This window comes from Watersipora subatra, chromosome 9 (genome assembly GCF_963576615.1).
Source record: "Watersipora subatra chromosome 9, tzWatSuba1.1, whole genome shotgun sequence".
NCBI lineage: Eukaryota > Metazoa > Bryozoa > Gymnolaemata > Cheilostomatida > Watersiporidae > Watersipora > Watersipora subatra.
The window spans coordinates 22,909,260-22,933,974 of NC_088716.1; the positions used below are offsets into that span (position 1 = coordinate 22,909,260).

Consider the following 24,715-nt stretch of genomic DNA (forward strand, 5'->3'; position numbering starts at 1 on the left):
TGCAAGAACAGTGGCAAGAATGGGTTAATGAGCTAGACAATCTAGACAATGTCAAAATCGACCGATGTGTTCAAGCAAAAGACCTTGGCAGAGCAGTGCACACAGAGCTGCATCACTTTAGTGACGCAAGCCTACAAGGCTATGGTGCTTGAACTTATCTGAGAATGGTGGATGAACATAGTAAGGTCCATGTTACACTGCTTATGGCTAAAGGAAGAGTTGCTCCCACGAAGCTGATGACTATACCACGTTTAGAGCTGCAGGCAGCTGTAGAAGCAGTAAAACTCAGCGCAACCCTCAAGGCCGAGCTCGATATGAAAATCGACGAAGAAGATTTTTGGTCCGATTCTGCTGTAGCCTTAGGCTACATTAAGAACAGTGAACACCGCTATCACGTGTTTGTGGCGAACAGGGTGCAGACAATACGAAGCAACTCTGAATGTGAGCAATGGCACCATGTTCCAGGAAAGGCTAACCCCGCCGATCTAGTTTCTCGGGGTGCAAGCTTATTTCGCCTCCAAAAGTCCGCATGGTGGGATGGACCACAGTTTCTGCATGCTCCAGATATAATGAAAAACTTGAACAATGAGTATTCAGGTGAAACACTCCCTGAGGATCCAGAGATCAAACGACCCAAACAGGCGTTGTGTGCAAGGAAGGCTCAGCCAAAAGAAAGAAAGCTAAACTTTGAACGACATGGATCGTGGACAAAACTGATTAGAGCAATCGCCACGGCCAAAACAATGCTCAAAAATAGAAGTTGGCGAAAACCAAACTTAGATGTTTTTCTACTGCAAGAAGCAGAGAAAATAGTTATCAAGCTAACGCAAAGAGAATACTATAGAGATGAGCTGAAGACTCTCGAAAGCTCTGAGTCGGTGCACAAGCAAAGCTCACTACTGTGTTTGACCCCATTCTTGGACAAACAAGGCATGATGAGAATTGGTGGGAGAGCTAGGAGATCCTTAGCGTTAAGCTTCGAAGAGAAGCACCCTCTGATATTGCCTGAGAAAGATCATGTCTCAAAATTGCTGATAGAACGAGCCCATCAGAAGGTGTATCACCAAGGGCAGGCCATGACCTTAGGGGCTCTAAGAACTCAAGGCTATTGGATAACAGCTGCGAACAAGCTAGTTAAACGCCATATTCATCAGTGTGCACCTTGCAGAGCCATGAGGGCACCAGCAGTACAGCAGCAGATGGGAGAACTGCCCCAAAGCCGGATTGAGCCTACTCCGCCTTTCACGCATATAGGTATGGACTGTTTTGGACCAAACACAGTTAAGGATCGCCGTATAGAAGTAAAGAGATGGGGTCTCCTGACTTGCATGTATTCTAGGGCTATCCACATAGAGCTCCTGGATTCAATGTCAACAGACGCTCTAATAAACGCTCCGCGCTCCTTTATTTGCATTCGAGGTCCCGTTAAAACAATATGCTGCGACAACGGAACAAATTTTATAGGCGCAAAAAATGAGCTCCTCGCCAGTTTTGCGAGCCTGGGCTCCGGCATTCAAGACGCCTTGAAGGACTTTATGATAGAGTTTAAGTTCAATTCTCCGAGTGCCAGCCACGCCGGCGGTGTGTGGGAGAGGCAGATACGCACAGTGAAGTCTGTGCTCAACGCTATGCTTCCTACCTATACCACAAGAATGGACACGATGGCTCTGAAAACCGCTTTCTACGAAGTCATGGCTATCGTGAATAGCAGGCCACTTAGTGTGGATAATCTCAACAAGCCTGACGAAATAGTGCTCACACCTAACCATTTGGTCCTTATGAAGCCCAGTCAACCAACTGTAGTTCCAGGAGAATTTGACAATCAAGAGGTGTATGGCCGTAAAATGCGGCGAAAGGTACAATTCGCTGAACACTTCTGGACAGAGTGGCGCAATCAGTACTTTGTTCACATAAACAAACGGCAAAAATGGACAAAGATGGAGAGATCCATAGCAATTGGTGACATCGTGTTGATAATGGACGAAAATCTACCACGAGGACAATGGCTCATAGCAGTCGTACAGCAGGTGTTCAAGGACAATGATGCCCTGGTACGAAGAGTCCAGCTGCGAGTAGCAAACAGACACCTCGACAGACAAGGAAAGAAGATGACGGAACCTTCTGTGCTGGAGAGGCCCGTCCAGAAGTTGATACTTCTTGTGCCAGCAATAGATAGTTAGATAGCATATGCTTACAGTTATTATACCCATATATTATACCCACAGTGTCATAGCTTCGATAGTATCATGTTTAATCAAGGTGTATAATTTTGTATAAAATTAGGTGGGAGTGTAATAAACAGGACTAGGCAACAGTGGTCTGGTGATGGGGTTTGTTATGTAATAAACAGGACTAGGCAACAGTGGTCTGGTGATGGGGTTTGTTACGTAATAACCAGGCCTAGGCAGCAGGTAGTCTGGTGACTTGTGATTGGGTTTGTTGGAGGTCGTCACCTTACACCTACCAATGGGGTTTGGGAACACCAGTAATTGCTCTTGCTGACCAGTGGGTGCTCTGACAAGCCTGGGCAGTAGGTTTTTTCATGCCTTGACTAAAGGACGTGTATAGCTGTATACTCCAGAAGTTCATGCCTACTATATGCACACAAGGCAATTCCTGGACAATTAAAGGTATGCTACTTTTTATGCAATGTAAAATTCATTTTTTCTAGCATGTTTTTATGGCTGTTATGTACACTTTTTATCTTTTCTAGTATTGCAAACCACATGTCACATATTCATTTAAACTTTTAGATTTCACGGTGTATTGGTGAATTAAGAGTTGGACAACATGTATATATTTGTCCGTCGCCAAGAATAAATAAACTCGTTCAATTCATTTACCAAGCAGCAGTGCAATCTCCTTGTTTGGATTAGCCTTGTCGCTACATACGGTATACTCCGCATAAAGTGTACCAAACTTGCCTAGCATCCGCATAAATGCTATAGTTTCCTTTAGAACACATGCATCATGACATTTCAGAAATTCGCAGAATTTGCATCTGAGAAATTCGTTTTTCCTTCAATCATCTAAGCTGTAGTGAATAAGCATCACACAATTTGTGCCGTGAGTGATGCTTATCCACTACAGAAGAGTGCTTGATTAAAAATCTTAAACATATCGAATAGTCTAGGATACTGTTATGGCTAAGACAAATTTCAACAACAATATTTTCAACAAACCCAATCACTGGCAGCCTGAAACAGCAGACCCTTAAATAATGTGATTCAAATTGAAAAACTAATTACCTGAATAATTTAAAAATCAATACTTTGCAATAAAATGAAGTCTCGGCTCCTCGATTCAGCGTGTTTTTTAAATAATGATTTAAGCTGGGATATTTCCAAAAATCTGCGCCTTCCATAAATTTAGAAAATTCGCAATACATGAAGTTTGCATTCACTTTAGAAAACTTCAGAAGATGACATAAAGTAAAGGAGAAATTTGTTTATGGTTAAGTGTGTTATATAAGGGAAACGGAAATGAACATGTGTCAATGAATATTGCTAAAAAATGAAAAGGTATTGACCAATAAGCACAAAACAAATCCTTCATTTTTGCCACAGTAGTTAGCAAAAGGGAAGTTGCTAAAAAAAATTGTTCCATCAAATAATAAACATGAACTTTTGCAAGTGCAGGTGTGTCAATAATGCACTTTCTATTAATGATTAGAAGTGGATCTTCTCAAATGATTCTATGTAAATGATTGCTGTAATGACTTGAATATAAAACTATTATCCATTATGATTTTATTTGTTTTGAAACTAACATTCTATTATAATATGCGTTTAAGATTAAAACTAAATTTACTGTTTTTCACTACCCATAATTATAAACAATTTCATGTTATATTTGGTGAATATTGATGCACATGTATCTGTGCAGGTTACTTTTGAAAACCAACGAACTTTGAGATTTGATAGAATTCACCAGTCATAATTAGATATAATTATATCAAAATAATCCAATACTAAGTAAATTGTTCTACAATCAATCAGTGCTAAGAAAAATGCAACAAAAATCACATTTACCACGAATTGAGAACATTTGGAAATAATCTAAACTATTAAATTACCAGCAAAGTCATGCCCTACTCTGCACTACGCAGATACTTCTGCATGAAACAACAAAAGTATTTGACATTCAAAATCCAAAATTGCCTTCATCGACACGCAAACTTATAAAACACACATCAATACATCTTAAAAGAATGAAATGTTTCAGTGCTCGTTGTCAGATTCAAAAGACCTAGAAGTAATATAAAATTTTAGTCAAACCACTAGAACGGAAATGCCTTATTTAGAAGAACAATTTTGGCATTGGTGTGAAGCATTACTAATTATAAAATAAAACACAGATAGTCTTCATTGTAAGATAGCTATTTGTCTAGCTTGTTACATCGTTCATAAAAATGGCAAAACTCCAGTTCATCCCACATTGATAGTATTTTGGGCACTACACTTTTGAAATCACTTACAGTAGCAAACCTATTCAATAAGGCCATATCCTACCATGCATTACACCTTTACTTTTGACATATGTGTATCTTCACTGGATGAAACAACACAGGTTTTTGACAATCCATAATTACAGATGCCTTCAGAGGCAATAGAACCACAGTGTGTGCTACAGCTTAAAGGAGCAAAACATTCCGATAATTGTCAATTAAAAGTTTAAAAATTATCATGTAAAATTTTCCATCAAAGCAACTAAAGATCTTTGCTGGAAGTGGCTGTCACATCTCTACTTATCATGTCCAATGCCTAGTCTACCATACTAGCCTTTGTCCATCCAAAATCCATTCGAATTGAAAAAGGTTAGTGTGATTGAGCCATTCTTAATTGGTTGGCCGGAATGGCTCATTGCAGTATTCCTGAAAAATACAGACACTTTGGAAATGTTTTTATCGAATGTCTTTGCGATTTCATTGGCAAGACCTTGAATTCAAAAGGATATCTCCCTACAAGCTGTCCATGAAGCAGAGGCAGCAAAGCCCCATTAACTTTACATAAGCAACCTGCTTGGCTCAAGGCGGTTGAAGATGAGAGCTATTTTGAATTATCGATAGCCTCACTTGAAAAAAAATAGCTGACTTGAAACAGCTTGTAGAGAAACAAGCAAGGAATTAAATTCCAAATTCAATTCTTTACTGAATAGAGCGTAATAAAAATAGAAGTACTCTGAAAAATGACAATCGAGCAAAGCCTAGAGAAAACCAATGGTTTCTTAACAGAGCTAACAATTCTTTCACACAGGAAGGACAACCCAAATGACAAAACTGCGCATACAATCTCAGCCTAACAAATAATAAAAAGAACCAGTTCTCTCTCAAATAATTAAATACACACCACATGAAAGATGACGATCATATTCTTAGCTAATTTGATGCTGAATATAAGCTTATAAAAACTAAAGGCTTATCGGACAGCAATAACAATTACTCTGCAGAAAAAAATAATACCAACAACAAAACTGGCTGGCACCAACAACCTCAGCTTAAAAACAATTACACTAACTACATGTACTCCAGCAAAATTATTGATAATGGAAAGGAGAATCATCTTCTTAGAAAAGAAAAATCAATTGATATCATTGTTTTGTTAGATGTTCAGGAAGCACTAAAACAGAGGCAAAGAAGCTGGCAGAAAGGTGTGTTATGATCAGACTTCCCATCTCTATCTTGCTTCTCTTAAGCTATGGCAGCTGATTCACACTCCAGGTTATACTATCCAGTTGTCTAGTGAATGATTCAGGCTAGAGATGATTACCACAATGAGTGAGTTCATTATATCTGAGCAACTAAAAGAAGGCCAATTTTTGAATGCGCTTCTAAAGAGGTTGGATTAAATTTTGCTAGGCAAATAAACTGATTTCATAGCTTAGTGAAGGTTACCTTTTGAGTTGAAAACTGGCGTACTTAAAAAATGACATACATGTATATGCTTAGTCCCAAAAGAAAAGTTGAAAGGAGCACATTAGCAGACTTCAAAGTATGTAGAATTTTGTGTAGATAATCATCAAGCAATCCTGCGATTTGCTATCTTGCATTACACGCCATTTTCTTTTGGAAAATATATAAAGAGGGAAATGTCAAAGGTTACAATACATGCACAATGCATGTAGTCTAATGTGAAAAATGTGCAATACATGAAGTTTGCATTCACTGTGGAAAACCTCAGAAGAAGATATAAAGTAATGGATAAAATTGTTTATGGTTAAGTATATTAGATAAGGGACACTGAAATGAACACGTGTCAATGAATATTGGTTAAAATAAAAAGGTATTGACCGATAAACACAAAACAAATCTTTCACTTTTGCCACAGTAGTTAGCAAAAGGGAAGTTACTAAAATTCTTTTCTTCAATCTAATAATAAACATGAACTTTTAAACCTTCTGCAAGTGCAGGTGTGTCAATAATAATGCACTTTCTATTAATGATTAGAAGTGGATCTTCCCAAATGATTATATGTAAATGATTGCTGTAATGACTTGAATATAAAACTATTATCCATAACGATTTTATTTGTTTTGAAATTAACATTCTATTATAATCTGTTCAAGATTATAACTAATTTAAATGTTTTTTACTAGCCATAATTATAAACAATTTCATGTTATATTTGGTGAAGTGCATATACTATACACAACATCCTATTATATAAGTTCAAAAATATAATCAGTTTTAATGCTTTCCACTATCCATAATTATAAACTTTACATTTCGTATGGTGAAACACTTATATTATTTTTAGCCATTTCTTAAACATATTTCTAGTAAACATCAGCCCCAGACTTCTTTGCTTTCAAGGTGTAATAGATAATTACTTCAACAGATGTGTCATGACTATATAACAGGTACATTTTTATTAAATACTAATGATCTTTCCAGTCTTTGGTTGCTGGGATGAATAAGCTGGAGAGCTGCTGCTGCTTCTGCGGTGATTGGTGTGGCTGAGACTAGGACTATTTTAGGCACCGAGATGTGCACTAATTCTGTTTAGTTTTTGGCATTCTCGGCTCATATTGGTCTACTGTCTTCTCTAGATCTGGTCAGTAAAGCAGCAGTTGTTGTCCTGAGCAATATGGCTTAACAAGCTCACCCTATTGGTGATAAAGTTTCTAAGTTTATGAAGTTTTTTTTTAAGTTTCAAAGTACAATATTTTCAATTTTATTCTACCAAGATGAGCCACAGAAGGCAACAAGGCAATTTTTTCTCAATTATTTTGTTTATTTCATTTTTAGCAAACTGTTGAACTTTGACACACATTAATATTTGTTACATTCACTGCCTATTTCTGATTTCATGTTTATTTTACAATTTATGGCTAATTCTATTCACTTGAGTCGCCTCTAAAACATTTTAACCGATACGTATATTTTAATCTGTTAGAAGTATTTGCAACTGTTTTATATTGATTTACATGTCATGTAGTTCACAATGCAGACTTCACATTGAGCCAGTTGGGTTAAATAGAGTCACATGAACCACAACTTCTCATCTTTAAATCTAGCTCTCCATTATGGCCTTTTGCCCTAGATAGAGCATGTTGCTGCAATCACGTAATTAACTTCAAATTGAGTGATTTGAAAAAAAATTTGCTTGCCGCTTAATGTTACAGTGTTTTTTAAACTTCTGTCATTGACACACAGCTAGTCATGATGCATTTTGCATGCCGATAGCTTTTGAATTGTGTGCTGTTTTTGAAGCATTGCAGAAAGCCCTAAGATCTTCAAATAAATCCCATAGGCATACCAGATAACAGAGCTTACCAGCAAGGGTTGGCAAGGCATTAAAATCACTTGTATGGTTTAAACTTGTATGTCCTAGAACATCTTATACAATACAAAAATATTGTTTTTTAAAAATTGTGCTCAAACTAATGCACGCTTTCATCATTGCCTTTTAAACCAATCATTTGGCAAGTCTCTCCCAGCTCTCTACATGCAGGCGATACGGTACTAGGTTCATCGTCTGGCCCCTGGGCACATCACAACCAGGACCAGACGCCTCGGGGGACTGCCGGCGCCGGAAGGCCTTCCCCTATGATACATGGCCATGCCCGAAGGCGCAAGAAGGGGCGTGGTCGTCGCTTGACATTCGGAAACGTTGTGTGTGGTATAGAGACCTCGAACGGAGAGCGATTGCCACCCCCAGGGCATTGGGGTAGCCTAGACCGCCTCTCCAACGTTCTAGGCGGAGTTGATTTCACCAAGCTAGTAGGTGAAGGATCCGTGCATTTCACGAGACAGAGCCTCCTGGATGCCTTCGAGGAAGGATCTGGGAGGAAATGGCTCGACGAGCTCACCGAGCATCTCTTCCCCGCTAAGGCTAGGAATCGAGGTGCCAGTGATGGGTCCGGGAGAGCTATAGCCCCGGGCCAGGGAAACCTTTCTCGAAGACCGAGGCGTAAAGCCGGCTATACAAGACTGCAGAGGCTGTATGATAGGAATCCCACGCAGGCTGCCCATGAGGTCCTGAGTGGCTCCTTTGGAAAGACCCCGGTAATGATAGAGCAAGCCAGTGTATTTGAGCACTGGATGCAGGTTGTGAGTCAGCCAAGTATAGCCGACACCCGAGAGGTCAAATCGGGTACGCCTCAGTGGGAATGCACCATGGCAATCGACGCGGATGAGGTTAAACGGAACCTTTGCGGCACCTCTGGTGTGCCAGGCCCTGATAACTGGACCTGGAAGGAATTGAAGGCAAAATCCCTAAAAGTGGTAGCTAGCTACCTCAACACTTGGCTCCTACTGGGTGATGTGCCCACCAGGATGCTAAGTGGCATTACCACTCTGATCCCCAAAGAAGTGGGAACAAGGGATGCATCGCGGCACCGCCCAATAACTGTCACATCAACTATTGGCCGGTTGTTTGATAGGATAATTGGGCGGCGGGCTTGAAAGGTTCCTCCCTATATCATGTAGGCAGAAAGGATTTCGTCCCAGGGACGGAATGTTCCAGAATGTGAGACTTCTGGAAGCGATTTTGGCTAGGCCTACACCACACAACCGCCGGGGCAGGTAGCGCTATGCTTCCTCGATGTCAAGGGCGCCTTTGACCGCGTGTCACACCAAAGCCTCGATAGAGCGTGCAGGCGCCTGGGAGTTCCTCCCCCGCTACTAACCTACTTTGCGAACATGTATGCGGGTTCTGTGACGCGGTTTCAGTATGGAGGCAAACTGTCAGACACTGTACGCGTGACTCGCGGGGTAAAGCAAGGTGCGCCCAGTAGCTGCGTACTGTTCAATGCGGTGGTGGATATGGCGATAGAGGAAATCGACGACTCTTTGGGATTCGAGCTCAAAGAGGGGCTGAAGGTCAGTCACATTCTGTTCGCGGACGACGCAGTGCTCCTAGCTCCAGATTGTCGCCTACTTCAGATTATAGTAGGCCAGTATGAGCGAGCGCTAGCAAAGGTTGGCCTAGAGTTGAACCCTGCAAAGTGTTCGTCTCTAACCATGCTAACCGATGCTAGGTACCACCAGTGGACGGTGGATGCGGAAGCGAGAGTAAGTGTAGCAGGCAAGGCGGTACCAGCCCTTAATATAAATGATACCTATCGTTATCTTGGTATCGAGATAGGCGCAAGGGGCATCCGTCTGGCCAGAATTGTTGAAAGACTAGACGAGTTGCTCACTGTTACTAGAAAAGCGCCACTTAAACCCTTTCAGAGGCTGAATATACTTCGAACAAATGTACTACCCAAGCTGCTACACCCTCTAATATATGGCCTGGCAGGTAGGAGCCTGTTGAACACGCTGGACAGAAAAGTCAGGGGAGCGGTATGTCGGTGGCTCCACATGCCGCTCCATATGTCGATGGAGAATATCCATGCGCGGATAAAGGTAGGAGGCCTTAGCATCCCCCGCCTTGCCCACCACATCCCAACCCTACAGGAGAGGCGTTTATGCAGAGTAGCCTATGCTGGTGATTACCAGGACCCTGCAATCGAATGGCTTGCGGAAAGCGCCCACTATGTCGCACTCGTTAATAAAACGGGTAGATTGGCTGAGTGTGACAATGTCACAATCAGGTCGCCGGAGATGGCTTGGAGTGCGGCTGGGAAAGCGCTCAAGGAGTCGGTTGATGGAAAGGGATTGGACGGGTATGGGCGGGCTAAGGCTGACTACGCTTGGGTCAAAGAGTTGGCACCCACCATTCGCAGCGATCAGTACATTAACTTGCTGAAACTACGCGCCGGCATCATCGTGACGCCTGCCTACAAGGCAAGGATAACGAAGATTGCCGCGGACGCGAAATGCGGCTACTGCGAAGATACAGCACACCTAGTACACGTAATGCAAATATGTGAGGCAACACACCCAGCACGAGTGGACAGGCATGATCAGGTTGTAAAGCTGCTCGCGTGCAGGCTGGAGAGGAAAGGGTTACGGGTTATAACTGAGCCAGCGATAGTGGGAAGGAATGTCGCTGGAGGTATGAGTACGACAAAGCCGGATATCATCGCGGCTAGAGGTAAGGAAGCATGGGTTCTAGATGTTGCCATCTGCAGAGATGGAAAGAGCTATCAGACCAAGCTTTATGATAGCAAGGTTGAGAAGTATGGGACTCAGAGTGTAAGTGACTGGGTCAGACGGGAGTTTGAAGTTGAAGTTGTGAATACCGCTGCAATAGTTATTAACTACAGAGGAGCACTAGAACCACGGTCTGAAGAAGTACTCAAAACGCTAGACCTCTCCAGATGCGAGCAAGCGCGTTTGGTGTTAAAGAGCATGCGGGGCTCTTTAGGGTGCCTGTCCCAGTATAGCAACCGGGTGATGCTGCCAGAGAGCGGTAGACAGAGAAGTGAACGAGCAACCTAAGCTTCAGCACTGGGCTAGTGCTGTTGGCGCAGATAACATAATTAAAACAGAAAAAGGCACTGCAGTTGATACAGGAAACGTTAACCGACCCGGCTCAGGTAGGTGGGGCCGGGATTGATAATGACTATGACTCTAACTTGACGATTCGGACAGCAGGACGAATTAAAAGATTGACCTGCGAACGCGGGGCAGGAAGGCCGCCGCCGAACTATAGTGTATATTGTCTACACATATTAGTGTACGTGCTGTAGCGTATAAATTAAAAACATCAAAAATGTACAACCCTGATAGTAAACTCTCTCTGTTATATTTAAATCATCAGAGTTACAATACTTTTTCTACAAAGGCTGAGGTAAGGCCTGCTTCAGACCCGCAGACAGCTGTGTAAACTCCGTCGTTTATACAACAGCCAAAAAAGTAAACAAATTGTGTAGCTGGGTACGGGCATCAACCTAATTTGATTGTGCTGATAACCACATTTCTTTCTGTAGGACTTAATATCGCTTGGGTGAACTCGGAGTGCATAAGGGATCGCTTGCTGAGCTTCATGTTGTAGATATCAAGCCTAAAGGCTTCAAATCTAAAAGGCTGTAAAGGCTTCAAATCTAACTCATTTAATTCATCTCATGTCAGCTACGCTTTTTAGTGCAAGTATTATGAATGGAGGACAACTGGACTGACAGAAGATTTATGTGGCAGCAACTTTCTGATTTAGACCAACGTGAGTAGGATAAAACTGTATTTATGAAATGAAACCGATAATGAAAGCAGCAGGCATGTGTGCTTTTGCTTAGATCTTACTTCACATTGAACTTTAGGGACTACATTAGGCTACAGGATGATTTGTTGTTGTCGCTCATCCAAAGTAACAAAAATATACAACTTTCAATGAAAGCTTGGATGACTGTAGCCTAACATTTGCTCCATCCAAGACCTTGAATTCAAAAGGATATCTCCCTACAAGTACAAAAATGTAAAGCTGTCCATGAAGCAGAGGCAGCAAAGCCCCATGAACTTTACATAAGCAACCTGCTTGGCTCAAGGCGGTTGAAGATGAGAGCTATTTTGAATTATCGATAGCCTCACTTGAAAGGAAAAAAAATAGCTGACTTGAAACAGCTTGTAGAGAAACAAGCAAGGAATTCAATTCCAAATTCAATTCTTTACTGAATAGAGCGTAATAAAAATAGAAGTACTCTGAAAAATGACAATCGAGCAAAGCCTAGAGAAAACCAATGGTTTCTTAACAGAGCTAACAATTCTTTCACACAGGAAGGACAACCCAAATGACAAAACTGCGCATACAATCTCAGCCTAACAAATAATAAAAAGAACCAGTTCTCTCTCAAATAATTAAATACACACCACATGAAAGATGACGATCATATTCTTAGCTAATTTGATGCTGAATATAAGCTTATAAAAACTAAAGGCTTATCGGACAGCAATAACAATTACTCTGCAGAAAAAAATAATCCCAACAACAAAACTGGCTGGCACCAACAACCTCAGCCTAAAAACAATAATACTAACTACATGTACTCCCGCAAAATTATTGATAATGGAAAGGAGAATCATCTTCTTAGAAAAGAAAAATCAATTGATATCATTGTTTTGTTAGATGTTCAGGAAGCGCTAAAACAGAGGCAAAGAAGCTGGCAGAAAGGTGTGTTATGATCAGACTTCCCATCTCTATCTTGCTTCTCTTAAGCTATGGCTGCTGATTCACACTCCAGGTTATACTATTCAGTTGTCTAGTGAATGATTCAGGCTAGAGATGATTACCACAATGAGTGAGTTCATTATATCTGAGCAACTAAAAGAAGGCCAATTTTTGAATGCGCTTCTAAAGAGGTTGGATTAAATCTTGCTAGGCAAATAAACTGATTTCATAGCTTAGTGAAGGTTACCTTTTGAGTTGGAAACTGGCCTACTTGAAAAATGACATACATGTATATGCTTAGTCCCAAAAGAAAAGTTGAAAGGAGCACATTAGCAGACTTCAAAGTATGTAGAATTTTGTGTAGATAATCATCAAGCAATCCTGCGATTTGCTATCTTGCATTACACGCCATTTTCTTTTGGAAAATATATAAAGAGGGGAATGTCAAAGGTTACAATACATGCACAATGCATGTAGTCAAATGTGGAAAATGTGCAATACATGAAGTTTGCATTCACTGTGGAAAACCTCAGAAGAAGATATAAAATAATGGATAAAATTGTTTATGGTTAAGTGTATTAGATAAGGGACACTGAAATGAACACGTGTCAATGAATATTGGTTAAAATAAAAAGGTATTGACCGATAAGCACAAAACAAATCTTTCACTTTTGCCACAGTAGTTAGCAAAAGGGAAGTTACTAAAATTCTTTTCTTCAATCTAATAATTAACATGAACTTTTAAACCTTCTGCAAGTACAGGTGTGTCAATAATAATGCACTTTCTATTAATGATTAGAAGTGGATCTTCTCAAATGATTCTAATGTAAATGATTGCTGTAATGACTTGAATATAAAACTATTATCCATAACGATTTTATTTGTTTTGAAATTAACATTCTATTATAATATGTGTTCAAGATTATAACTAATTTAAATGTTTTTCACTAGCCATAATTATAAACAATTTCATGTTATATTTGGTGAAGAGCATATACTATACACAACATCCTATTATATAAGTTCAAAAATATAATCAGTTTTAATGCTTTCCACTATCCATAATTATAAACTTTACATTTCGTATGGTGAATGTTATTTTATCTGTGCAGTTTACTATTAAACTAAGAACTTTGCGAATTGACAGATTTCAGCAGTAACATTAAAATTGAAACTAATTACATCAAAATATTTAAATCGTAAGTAGATTGGTGTACAATCAATCAGTACTAGGAAAAAAGCAACAAAAATTCAATTTACCATGGATTGATAGTATTTTGAAATCATCTAAACTATGAAACTTGCCAGCAAATTCATACCCTACCCTGCACAAATACTTCTGGATGAAACAACGAAAGTATTGGTCATTCAAAATCTGAAATTGCCTTCATCGACACTCAAACTTATAGACCACACGGTAATACACTCTAAAAGAACAAAACATTCCAATGATCGTCGTCAGTTTCAAGAGACTTCAAATTAAAAAAGATCAATGGACGCAACAAGCATGCTGGATGTCTCATTTAAGGTGAAAACAGACTAGGCGATATTTAGCGCGATATCACGCTGCGTGGAGCTAATCTGTGCAAGAACTGGCTCAGTGAATGCATGCAGAGCAATAAGGCTAGACATTTTCTATCACAACTTCATCGCCCGTGAGGTGCATTTTAATTGGTTGTTTTCCTTCCCAATGATGCTTAAATTTTCTCGTACCATTATTGTTCTTTCGTCAGAGGTAGAGCACACGCAAAATGAACATAGAACTTCTTATCGAGTTGATAAGAGAAAACCCTGTGTTATATGATACCACACACAAAAGCTACAAAGACTCACAAATGAAAAATAACATTTGGGAAGCAATCGTGGTGAAAGTTGGCCATATTGAAAACGGTAATTATTATTCACTATGAAAACAGTTCCGTTTTACTCAACTATACTAAATACATCAGCTACATGACATTTGCGGGGTGAATGTAATCGGATAATTTTGAAGTAGCTTTCTTAAACAGGATGAACGTAATATTTGTTTTTAGTAGCAAAAGCCAAGCAGTAATGGAAGTAACTGAGAGATCAGTTTCGAAAATGTGTATTGGAAAATGAGAGCACAAAGGTCTGGCACTGCTGCTTACCAAGAGCCGAAGTAGAAATGGTTTCCATTCATGAAATGGCTCATTGGCCATGTGGATTGACTAAGGTTAGCTAATGGAGACACGTTTGCAGTTTATATAGACATTAGTTATAAGTTGATTGCTAATATAAACTTAAGTTGGCTATCTGAGCCATTACCTATGAGGCAGTGCTGGAGAGTACATGCAACCACTATCTTGCTTATCATGGTAAGAATAAGAAATCACTATCTTATGCTACATTATGGCTGCAGGTTTCGTCATATACCAAATGCATTTCTAGTTATTGGTTTATGCTATATTGGCCCATGTCAATACCATTATGGATGTTCGACGTACCTTTAATAACAATATGTTTTTTATGATTCTTTTATTGTAGAAGACGTATTTCCAGAAAACCCAACTCATGATGATTACAGGCGCAAGGATAGGTTCAATGCCTACAGATCTATTGTATTTTGGTTATTCCCAGGCCTAAAGAAGCGGGAAAGACTAAATTTCTTGAAATATTCATAGAGTATTGTTTGTTGATAAATATAATTGGGAAACATGTCTGACTTTTGGCTGTAAATGTTTTGATGTTTTGAACACAATATCGATCATTAATATCAGTAACAATTAAATCTATTTAACACGAATGTGATTCATGACAAACAGAATGTTAGAAGATGTTAACGCACAAATTCTGATGCTATTTTTTGGATGCTAAAAATGAATGGCGTTGAGGTCAACATGTTGGCTGACCACATAGGGCATTATCTTGGGATACATACCAATGGCTACCAGATACAAACGAGCATCATTTAGAAGAGTAAGACAGCCAAGCTCCTGATTAGAGTGGAACAATGTGAAAAAAAAGATGGTCTGTTGCCAAATTATGAAGAAAGTTACTAACTACCTCCTGGTTTTAAAGCAAAAAGTTATATCTAGCGAACCGGTCATTTACATTGACTGAAAAGGTGAAAGCTAGGCAATGAACAATTTGCTTAGTATTACACTTCTCAACATGTTATGCAATTGTTGGGTTTCTTTAGAAGTATTACTCTTTGTTGTCACTGATATTACCATAACAATAATTTGCTAAATTTGGACATGATTAGAAGTAATGGAACATCTTTGACTTTTTGCCATTAAACCAGTTTGAGAAAAATAAAGTAATTGCAATTGTCAATTACAATGGTTAATTCCAATGAATTGAATTGCAAATGGCAATTGCAATTGATTGAAAATGGAATGCATCTACAATGTGTTTTATCTTTACTGTAGAAGTTGAGGTAGTCAAAAATGATCGAATAATAAGATCATTTGGACGCCATATGTTGGAAGGGCTTGGAAACGCTGATGCACGATACTCAAACATGAACAACATATGTAATAAGTTCCGTTCAATAGATACATTTGCCTTAAGGAAGTCATGTGCAATAAGAAAGACATCAGCTCAATGATCAAGCCAAATTGTTACGAAAGTTAATCATTACTATCCTTGGTACATATCATTACCAAGGGTCCACTTGGAGAGAGCATATAGATCAGCACATTCGGCAGAGATTAGTGACTCTTCTCCAGAACCTTGGAGACCACCAACATAACACGGATGTAATTTATTTGCTAAACTTGGTTTCACAGCACCAGGCTATGAACTTTGAATGCAAATACTTGTTGATGCATGTCATGCATTAGCACTGTATACACATTTCTGCGACCATGTATGTATAACTGTTTTTTTTTATATCCTTAGTCGAGACATGGGAAATATTTTTTGAGCTATTGATGAGGCTGATAATTAGTGTCGTTTAACTCATGATAAAGGGCTAAATTCAAATTATTTTTGTTACAAAGATGGCACACTAGTTTTTGTTATGCTATATTTGAGTTTGCTTTTAGGTTATTTCGCGAGGGCATGAAAAGTTGGTGGTCGCTTGTTGCCCTCATGAGGAAATGCCTGCTGATTTTTACCTTCCATGTCAGCATTGTCTTGGATATTATCATAAAATAAAGGCCCTAGTTGCACATGTTAAGTTATGTGCTGAAAAGAGCAATCAGAGCCAATTTCTGACACGGAAAAAATTTATGTTAACATCCAATGCACCTTTGGATGGGCTAATGGTGCTACAATCCTTCCTGCCAGCAACCAGCTCGATGACTTTGTGATACATGGAATGAGAGACAGAAGAAAACCAAGGTGATGTACATGCATATTTTTGCTCACTCAAACTTATATAATAAATATTGCACTGTCTTTTTTCCTTTCTTGTATTTATCACTTTCACTTTAGAGCAAATACATTCGGTCAACCTCATTTTACCGAGCCAAATAGTTCAAAAATTGACACTCAACCATGAATGTATGAAAGCTGCTATAACTTACCTCTAAAACTTTGCTAGCTACATGACATTACATACATTGGAATGCTGGAAAGTTATCTTCAAGCTAAGATTTGTTGTGTAAAATTGACATAAAAAGGTTGTACAGCTAGTAAGGGAAATTTTCAAAGCTGTGAACTTTTTGCTGTTGTGATATTCTAAAGTTACCTTTATCTTACCTTTATATCTTTATAAATGTTGTATAAAACCTCCTTGCACTGATTGATATGCCTGGTATAGTTGGTATGCCTGGTAGTATGCCTGGTAGTGTCTCAATTCTCTGCACACCCAGATTCGAAAATGCCATTTACATTATCATATGATGTGCTACAATTATCTCAATGTGAAAGTTGTACAGTAGTAATGTACTAATGAGAAGATTGATGCCACTTTCATTTAACTAGCTTTAAAAAAATTGTTTCCCCATTTTACCTACTTAGTCCCAGTCCTAGATTTCAGCTTTAAAACAGTTTGGCATTTGGAACCACATAAAACTAAACTAATCCCACAGTTTGTTGCATAGGATTGATGTTAATGGTTGAAACAAGATGCAGCAAACATTGTAATGTTTACTTCATGGTTGCTTGTAGGCTTTGTCAGAATTGCTGCATCTGATGAGCTGATGAGTTTGGTCAACTCCAGTTAAAGAGGAAGGCAGTGAAACTGGAGCACAACATTATTAACCAAATAAGGAAAAAATTGAGAGCTCCGGCCAGGTTTAGACTGATTATTTCAGACATGGTTGGACAAGAGACACAATACGTCGATCTATTTAAACCTCAATACTATGATTTTTTAGTTGCGTCTGCAAAAAAATTAGAAAAGAAAATAAACAGATGATTGTTGAAATAGGAGGCTTCATGAAAAGTCTGTGTCAACTGCAAATCGCGCAGTGCACCTGACACAAAAAAACATGCAGGGAATGATGCAGAAAAAATATGCACAAGATTGGATGTAGCTTTATAAAGCTTTGTGGACAAATGAAGTTACCTCTTCCACACTTTTCATGCAAAAGATGGAAAAATAAAACAAAAAACAAGAACTTCTTTTGGTCAGATGTAATGAAATTCCTTCCAAATACCTAAAAAATTCAATGGGAAAGATGCTCAATGAAGATACATATAGATGCATTTTTGTGGGCATTTGCTTAAACATTTCACAGCGCATCTCATTCTTATCAATGCTCGTTGTCCAGCAGAGGTTTCAGAACTAAAAATTCAAGACTATAAACTAGGTATAGAAAAATCGAGGTGTGACGATACGCGCGAAATCTTGGACATGATGTCAGAGGACAAAAGAGTCTTTGCTCGAAGGTATTTATTATATACATGTTTGTTAAAGTGTTCCAGCTTTTTAAAAATCAATACTGCAAGAAAGAAGGAAAAGGTACCTTTGAATCAGGCACTTCCACAGGACAAGGTAAAAGGACAGATTTTGCAGGAACATGTATGCCACATGCCGCCTTGAAACTTAATTGTTCATTATAGTAACAAGCTGTATTGAAGAAAAAATGCATCATATTAGTACTGTGCAGATTTGTACTTCCAGCAACCTTTCCAACTTTTGTGACGTACCATCGACTGAATCACTCTTCTCTTTTTCAGGGACCAAAAAACCAAGATGGACCCAGTGTGAAAAATACATATTCACCAAATTAAGGCAAGACAAGACAAATGTACCATCCAAAACGAATTGACTAGAAATTAAAAAGGCTCTCCCGCACTGATTGTTGATGGTATTGAGCGCAACAGCTCACAACTTGTTAAAAGGTAGTACAGCACCTAAAAGTGAGCTCTAAACAAGACCGTTGGGAATCTGTTTCTTTTACTTTGGCAAAATCACGTTGTACTGAATTTGTGAACAATTAAATGTAGCTATTTATATCTCTCAGTTCTTTTCCTTATTCTGAATAACAGTGGAATTTAGAAATGAACCTTTAAAACCCTTTTAATACTTAACAACATTTTAAATCCTTTTAAACCTTTAACTTTTATTTCAGAGCTTCATGATATTCTAAACTTGTTTTTAGGATGTTGACTGCTGTTTGTGAAGGTTTGTGTCAACTTTCGTGATGGAATGTGCTGTTGTAGTCTTTGTATTCATTTTGAAGGGAACTGCTTCTCTCATAAACAAATTTTATCTGCACAAGTATTCAAGACTGTAGCATATGGCTAATTTTGTAACTCTCCTAATTATGCACAACCATTTAATTAACAGCCATATCATTCTAAAACTTTTTGAAGGTCGGCACAAAATTAGGAAGACTACCACCTTAAATAAAATTGAATGGCATGTACTCATACAATTGAGAATGCAAAATGAATAGACAATCCAATTATAAACAAAAAATACAAATAAACAAACAATCTGATTGAGGAGCGAATTGTTTGCTTGAGGGTAATATTATATTCCATGTATATATATATATATATCTATATATATATATCTATATATACATATATATACATGGGCCCTATGGGGTATATATATATATACATGTACCTGTTTATATAAAACATGCAAACAGGGAATATCTACCAAGAAGCACTAAGTAAGAATGGATATGACCACAAACTAACGCATCAACAACAGCAATCAACATCTGAAAACAGACAACGCCAACGAAGCAGAACAATTATATGGTACAACCAACCTTACAGCAATAATGTCTCTACTAACATTGGTAAACTTCTCATCAAACTAGTTAAAAAGGAATGTACAACAAGGCACCCACTACATAAAATATTCAACAGCAACACTGTCAAGATTAGCTACAGTTGTATGAACAATATAAGAGACTCCATCAATGCTCACAACCAAACTATACTGACCACCAACACCGCAAATGAAGATAGAAGATGCAACTGTAGAAAAAGAGGAGTGCCCGATGAATAGAGAATGCCTGAAAACATCATTGATATACCCAGCTACTGTAAACACCAACACCAACTCACCAGACCAAACATACATTGTACTCGCAGAGAATACTTTTAAGACGTGATTCACAAACCATAAAGCGTCTTTTAACCACCCACCTAAGAGAAACTCATTAAAGGGCGATAATAACAACTACACAATGTCGTGGAAAACTCTATGAAATGCTAAAGCATACGACACTATCTCCAACAAGTGCAACTTAAGCTTATGGGAGAAATTCTATCCTATTTGCAGGCCATCACTAGGCAGTCTTAATAAACGTAATGAGCTATTGTCATCTAAGTTCTTGCTATGCAATTGCATCACTTGACTATTTGGCTTTTAGTTTTCATACCGCACCCCTCATCAGCTTACCTAACTCTGTATAACAGCATATTACTGGTGTATGAGATTCATTTCAGACATTTTATCTGAAGAGTGTAATACTTATTGTAGCGCATGAAACTATTAGTAATAAAATGTTTAACTTATAGAGTGAAATTCCACTTTTACATATTTTATAACTTAGCTCTGATTCATCATTGAGCACTCTATAACGAATTGTGCAGCATCCACTTATCAAAAAAAAATAGCCAAACGCCCATACCAAGATGCCCTAAGAACCAGCGGATACAATTACACGCTGCAATACGAACCACCCAAGGATAACACCCGGTCAAGAAAAACACAGCGGCAGAGAAAAATAATATGGTTTAACCCGCCATTCAGCAAAAAAGTATCGACCAACATCGGAAGAGTTCATTAAAATAATACGTGAAGCATTTTCAGCTACCAGCCAACTACACAAGATCCTCAACACCAATACAGTGAAATTGAGCTACTGCTGCATGACAAATGTCAAAGGTATCATAAACAAACACAACGCAGCTATTATCAACAGCAAACGTAGCCACCAGAATGAACGACTATGCAACTGTAGAAGGCCAGAAGAGTGCCCGCTAGAAGGGAAGTGCCAAGCTAAAGGAATAATATATCATGCAACAGTAGCTGCAACGGGAAGTAATGCTAAACACACATATATTGGACTAGCTAGCAAACACTACATTCAAACAACGATACAGTAACCATACAGCTTCCTTCAATCACCGAGATAAAAAATCGCAAACAGAACAGAGCAACTTCATATGGGAGCTAAAGGACAAACAGGCAAACTACTCTATAAAATGGCAAATTATATCAAAAGCCAAACCATTCGACACAGCAAAGAATTACTGCGGATTATGTATAGCGGAGAAGTATTACATAGTACATTTGCCAGAAATGGCTAGCCTGAATGAAGCAAACGGCCTGGTTTCAGCTTGAAGACAAAGCTAAATACCTACCTAATAACATTTAAATACTACCAGTTTGTATATAAGTGATACAATACCAAACCCCCATCATTAGATCTGAAAATTGTTTTAAACATGAAACTAAGTTATAAAATCATTTTACCATTTTATAAGATTTCTTCAATTTTACAGGCAAATCTTACTCATACACATTGTTTTGTTGTCATTTAGTATTGATTTTAAATTCTTTGGTAAATCTGACGATTGCATTAGATCTACGATTTATACACTATACACGTATATTTTATCAAACGCTAATAGCATGAAACTAAGTAATAAAATCATTTTACTATTTTATAAGATCTCTTCAATTTTACAGATAGCTCAGCATATGTTTCGAGCTGTTATACAAAACAGCATGTTGTTTTTGTTTTGTATTTGCAAAACAAAAACAACAATCCTTGAGTGGCGAAAATCCTTGAGTGCGTGACCCGGCTAGCCCGTGATGAATAGTTTTCATCATCATAACATCAAACAACTTACACTACTAAAACTTGCTTAGGCTATTAAAGAATCGAACAGAAGGGAAAAGAAGAATGCAGAAGAGTTTTTGCAAGTTTACAGTGCGACGTGGAACTCTCGGGTATCATCAAATATTGCCAAGCAACAGAGTCTTGCAACTTTGAGCCGTGTCCATGAATTGCCCTTAAAAGATTTGATCATTCTAAACAAGTTTATCGATGAAGAAATAGATGAGGCTGAAAGTATGTGTAACAGCGTGGTATGCTGCTCTAAGATGGCTTTTAACTCCTAAACATTTCTTCAGAGTGTGGGGTCTATAAGCATTTATTTAGCAAAACTGTCATGAGTACTGACAGGCTAACAAGGCTAGCAATGATCCCACTCTTAATAAAAAGTCAGCTTTCCTTTATATAGTGTTGGTAGCATAATAGTCATTAATTATACTGTATGAGCCAAGCACAAAATACAAAAAGGACACAAACAATAAGTAATACTATTATAATTTTGATGCAGGCACAATGGTCAGACAAAGAAGGTTAACATTGATGCAGATGGCAACTGGGTGCTTTACAAGATTGTGCCCAGGTGTAATGGTGTAATAGTGGATTCAGTGCAGTTTTTATGTAAATGAATGTCTTAAGAAATGAATACTAAGAAAACGTATGTAGATCTGTTACACAATCCTCTGAATGGAATAATAGCTGTCATATAGAGGAGATATCGAAATATAGGTAGACATATCTCATATATGGTGTGGTCTGTCTAAAAAACTAGTGTCATCTAGTTAATCTTGTTTAACCAAGGGCATCCGATGGAAGTGCATGATATGACCATTGCTGACATCCAAAGAGCTAATGATAGCATCAACGACCAGCATGACAAGGCAATCGTTGGAAAATTCACTGCAACTAAACGGGCTATAGCTAACAGGCATTTTCTAAACAATATGAATTTCACATTAAATATGCTGAGGAAACACTAGCCTGAGCGAAAATTCAATTTGCTGGCATATTTTTGTTAAGTAAAATAATAGCAATAATTTTTAATTTTAAGGCTCATTGGCTCTTACAGACTGTTACTACCTTTATCAATGTCAAAATTGCACTCCATAATTCTCAAATAAGTAAAATTCAAGTTTATTTCAAGCGTAACTCATAAATATTTTTTTTAAATGAATGCTAATTGCTTGAAACTGCACAAATCATTTTTAGTTATTGCCGTCGTATATTTTAATTAGGTGCAAAACGATTTCAAATTAGTACATATTTTCTAGTTGTTAATACCAGAATCTTTGATTTATAATGATGATGATCAGATGTTCCAAATTGGTGTCAAATTAACTGGAATTTGACATGAGCAAAACAAATTCATTTTAGATCATTGCTTTGGTGCAGAGACCAAACAAAGATTGGTACATTTTACAAGTTGTCTAATTATCTGACGTTAATTATTTATGTTTAATTGTCGTAACGGCTGTTTACAGACTGAAAGTTGTCGAAGTTAGAGGCAAGTCTACATGACAAATAAGAAAAGTATTTGGCTTGCCAAGGCAAGCAACTGTTAAGGCAATAAAAAAATAATAGCAAGCAACCCAAATGGCACAAAAATATTTTCAAGGTAACTAGACTGCTCTTCCTTGCTCATTGTTAATTCACTTGTCAGTAAACATATGAGCATCAAAGATTTTGTGCCAATAACTTGGTCAAAAGTACATGTAATTAGTGTATTAAAGCAGGAAGGGAAGCTTGTTCTTGTTAGTTAAAGCATAAATACTTGTTTCTCATTTTGACCTATAATTTAGGCCAATGGCTAATAGGCCCATTACCGAAATAAATGCATTGAATGAGGTAAAGGCACTATGGTGCCCAAATCTGAACACGCCAGAGCGAATACATGCACAATGATTGAGGCTCTATTTAGTGACAACTTGCCAGGTATGGGCAAGTGTAGGAGGTCGGGCAGTTTGAAGTTGTCATTTGTGTCAAATTTGAAAGCATGTTTAAGGGAAAACTTTTTTTGAAATGCTCATATAGTATTGCTTGCAGATAACTATAATTGGGAAACATGTCTGACCGTTGGCTTTAAATGTTTTGATGTTTTGAACATAATGTCGATCATTGATATCAGTAACATTAAAACTATTTAACACGAATGTGATTGATGGCAAACAGAATGTTAGAGGATAATAACACACAAATACTGATACGATTTGTTAGATTCTAAAAATGAATGACGGTGGGGTGAACATGTTAGCTGAACACTTGGGGCAGGATCTGGGGATACATGCCACGCGCAACCAGCTACAAACGAGCATCATTGAGAAGAGTAAGATAGCCAAGCTGTTGATTAGGGTGGAACAAGGTGAAGAAAAATATGGTCTGTTGCCAAGTGATGAAGAAAGTAACTAACTACCGACTGGTTTTAAACATGCTCCATTTTAAATTGAATACACAAGTTTTAAAGCGTCAATTACCATAGTCAATTGCAGTAAAGTGAATTACAAATGATTGAAAATTGAATGCATCTACAATGTGTTTATCATTACTGTAGTAGTTGAGATAATCAGGAATTATTGATTAGTAAGAACAGTTGGACGCCATCTATTGAAACAGCTTGGAGACACTGATGTACGATACTCAAACATGAACAACATCTGTAACAAGCTCCGTTCAATAGCTACATTTGCCTTAAGTTCTTCCTAATAAGAAAGACATGTGTCCCCTTTTCTTCTGATCGCCTAACTGAGGGTGACACTTTGCTTAACAGACCTGCAGAAGCGGAACAAACCAGTAATAGCAGCCGGGCTAGTAGTGGGGAGAATCACACTCTTCTGCTTGCAAACCCCATCGCTGAGACTGGTGACGAAGCAACCAGAAGAGGTCGGAATGTCAAAATTAAAAGGCGCGATGGTTCCTATTAATATAAATAATGTTCTCCTTTTGTAGATTACTGATTCAAAAAACCTACAATAACCTACTACCATGAAGTGTCCTCATCTTCACTGC

General features: G+C 38.2%; 1 protein-coding gene across 1 annotated transcript; it reads left to right on the forward strand.

The window, feature by feature from the left end:
* Positions 1-935: 935 nt before the first annotated feature.
* Positions 936-2,180, forward strand: LOC137404905 (uncharacterized). The gene has a single exon (XM_068091131.1). It carries the CDS (start codon positions 936-938, stop codon positions 2,178-2,180), a length of 1,245 nt encoding a protein of 414 aa, XP_067947232.1.
* Positions 2,181-24,715: the final 22,535 nt, after the last annotated feature.

Bases quoted from the DNA above. Each gene is read 5' to 3' on its own strand.
- LOC137404905 (XM_068091131.1), top strand. From the start codon at position 936: ATGAGAATTGGTGGGAGAGCTAGGAGATCCTTAGCGTTAAGCTTCGAA.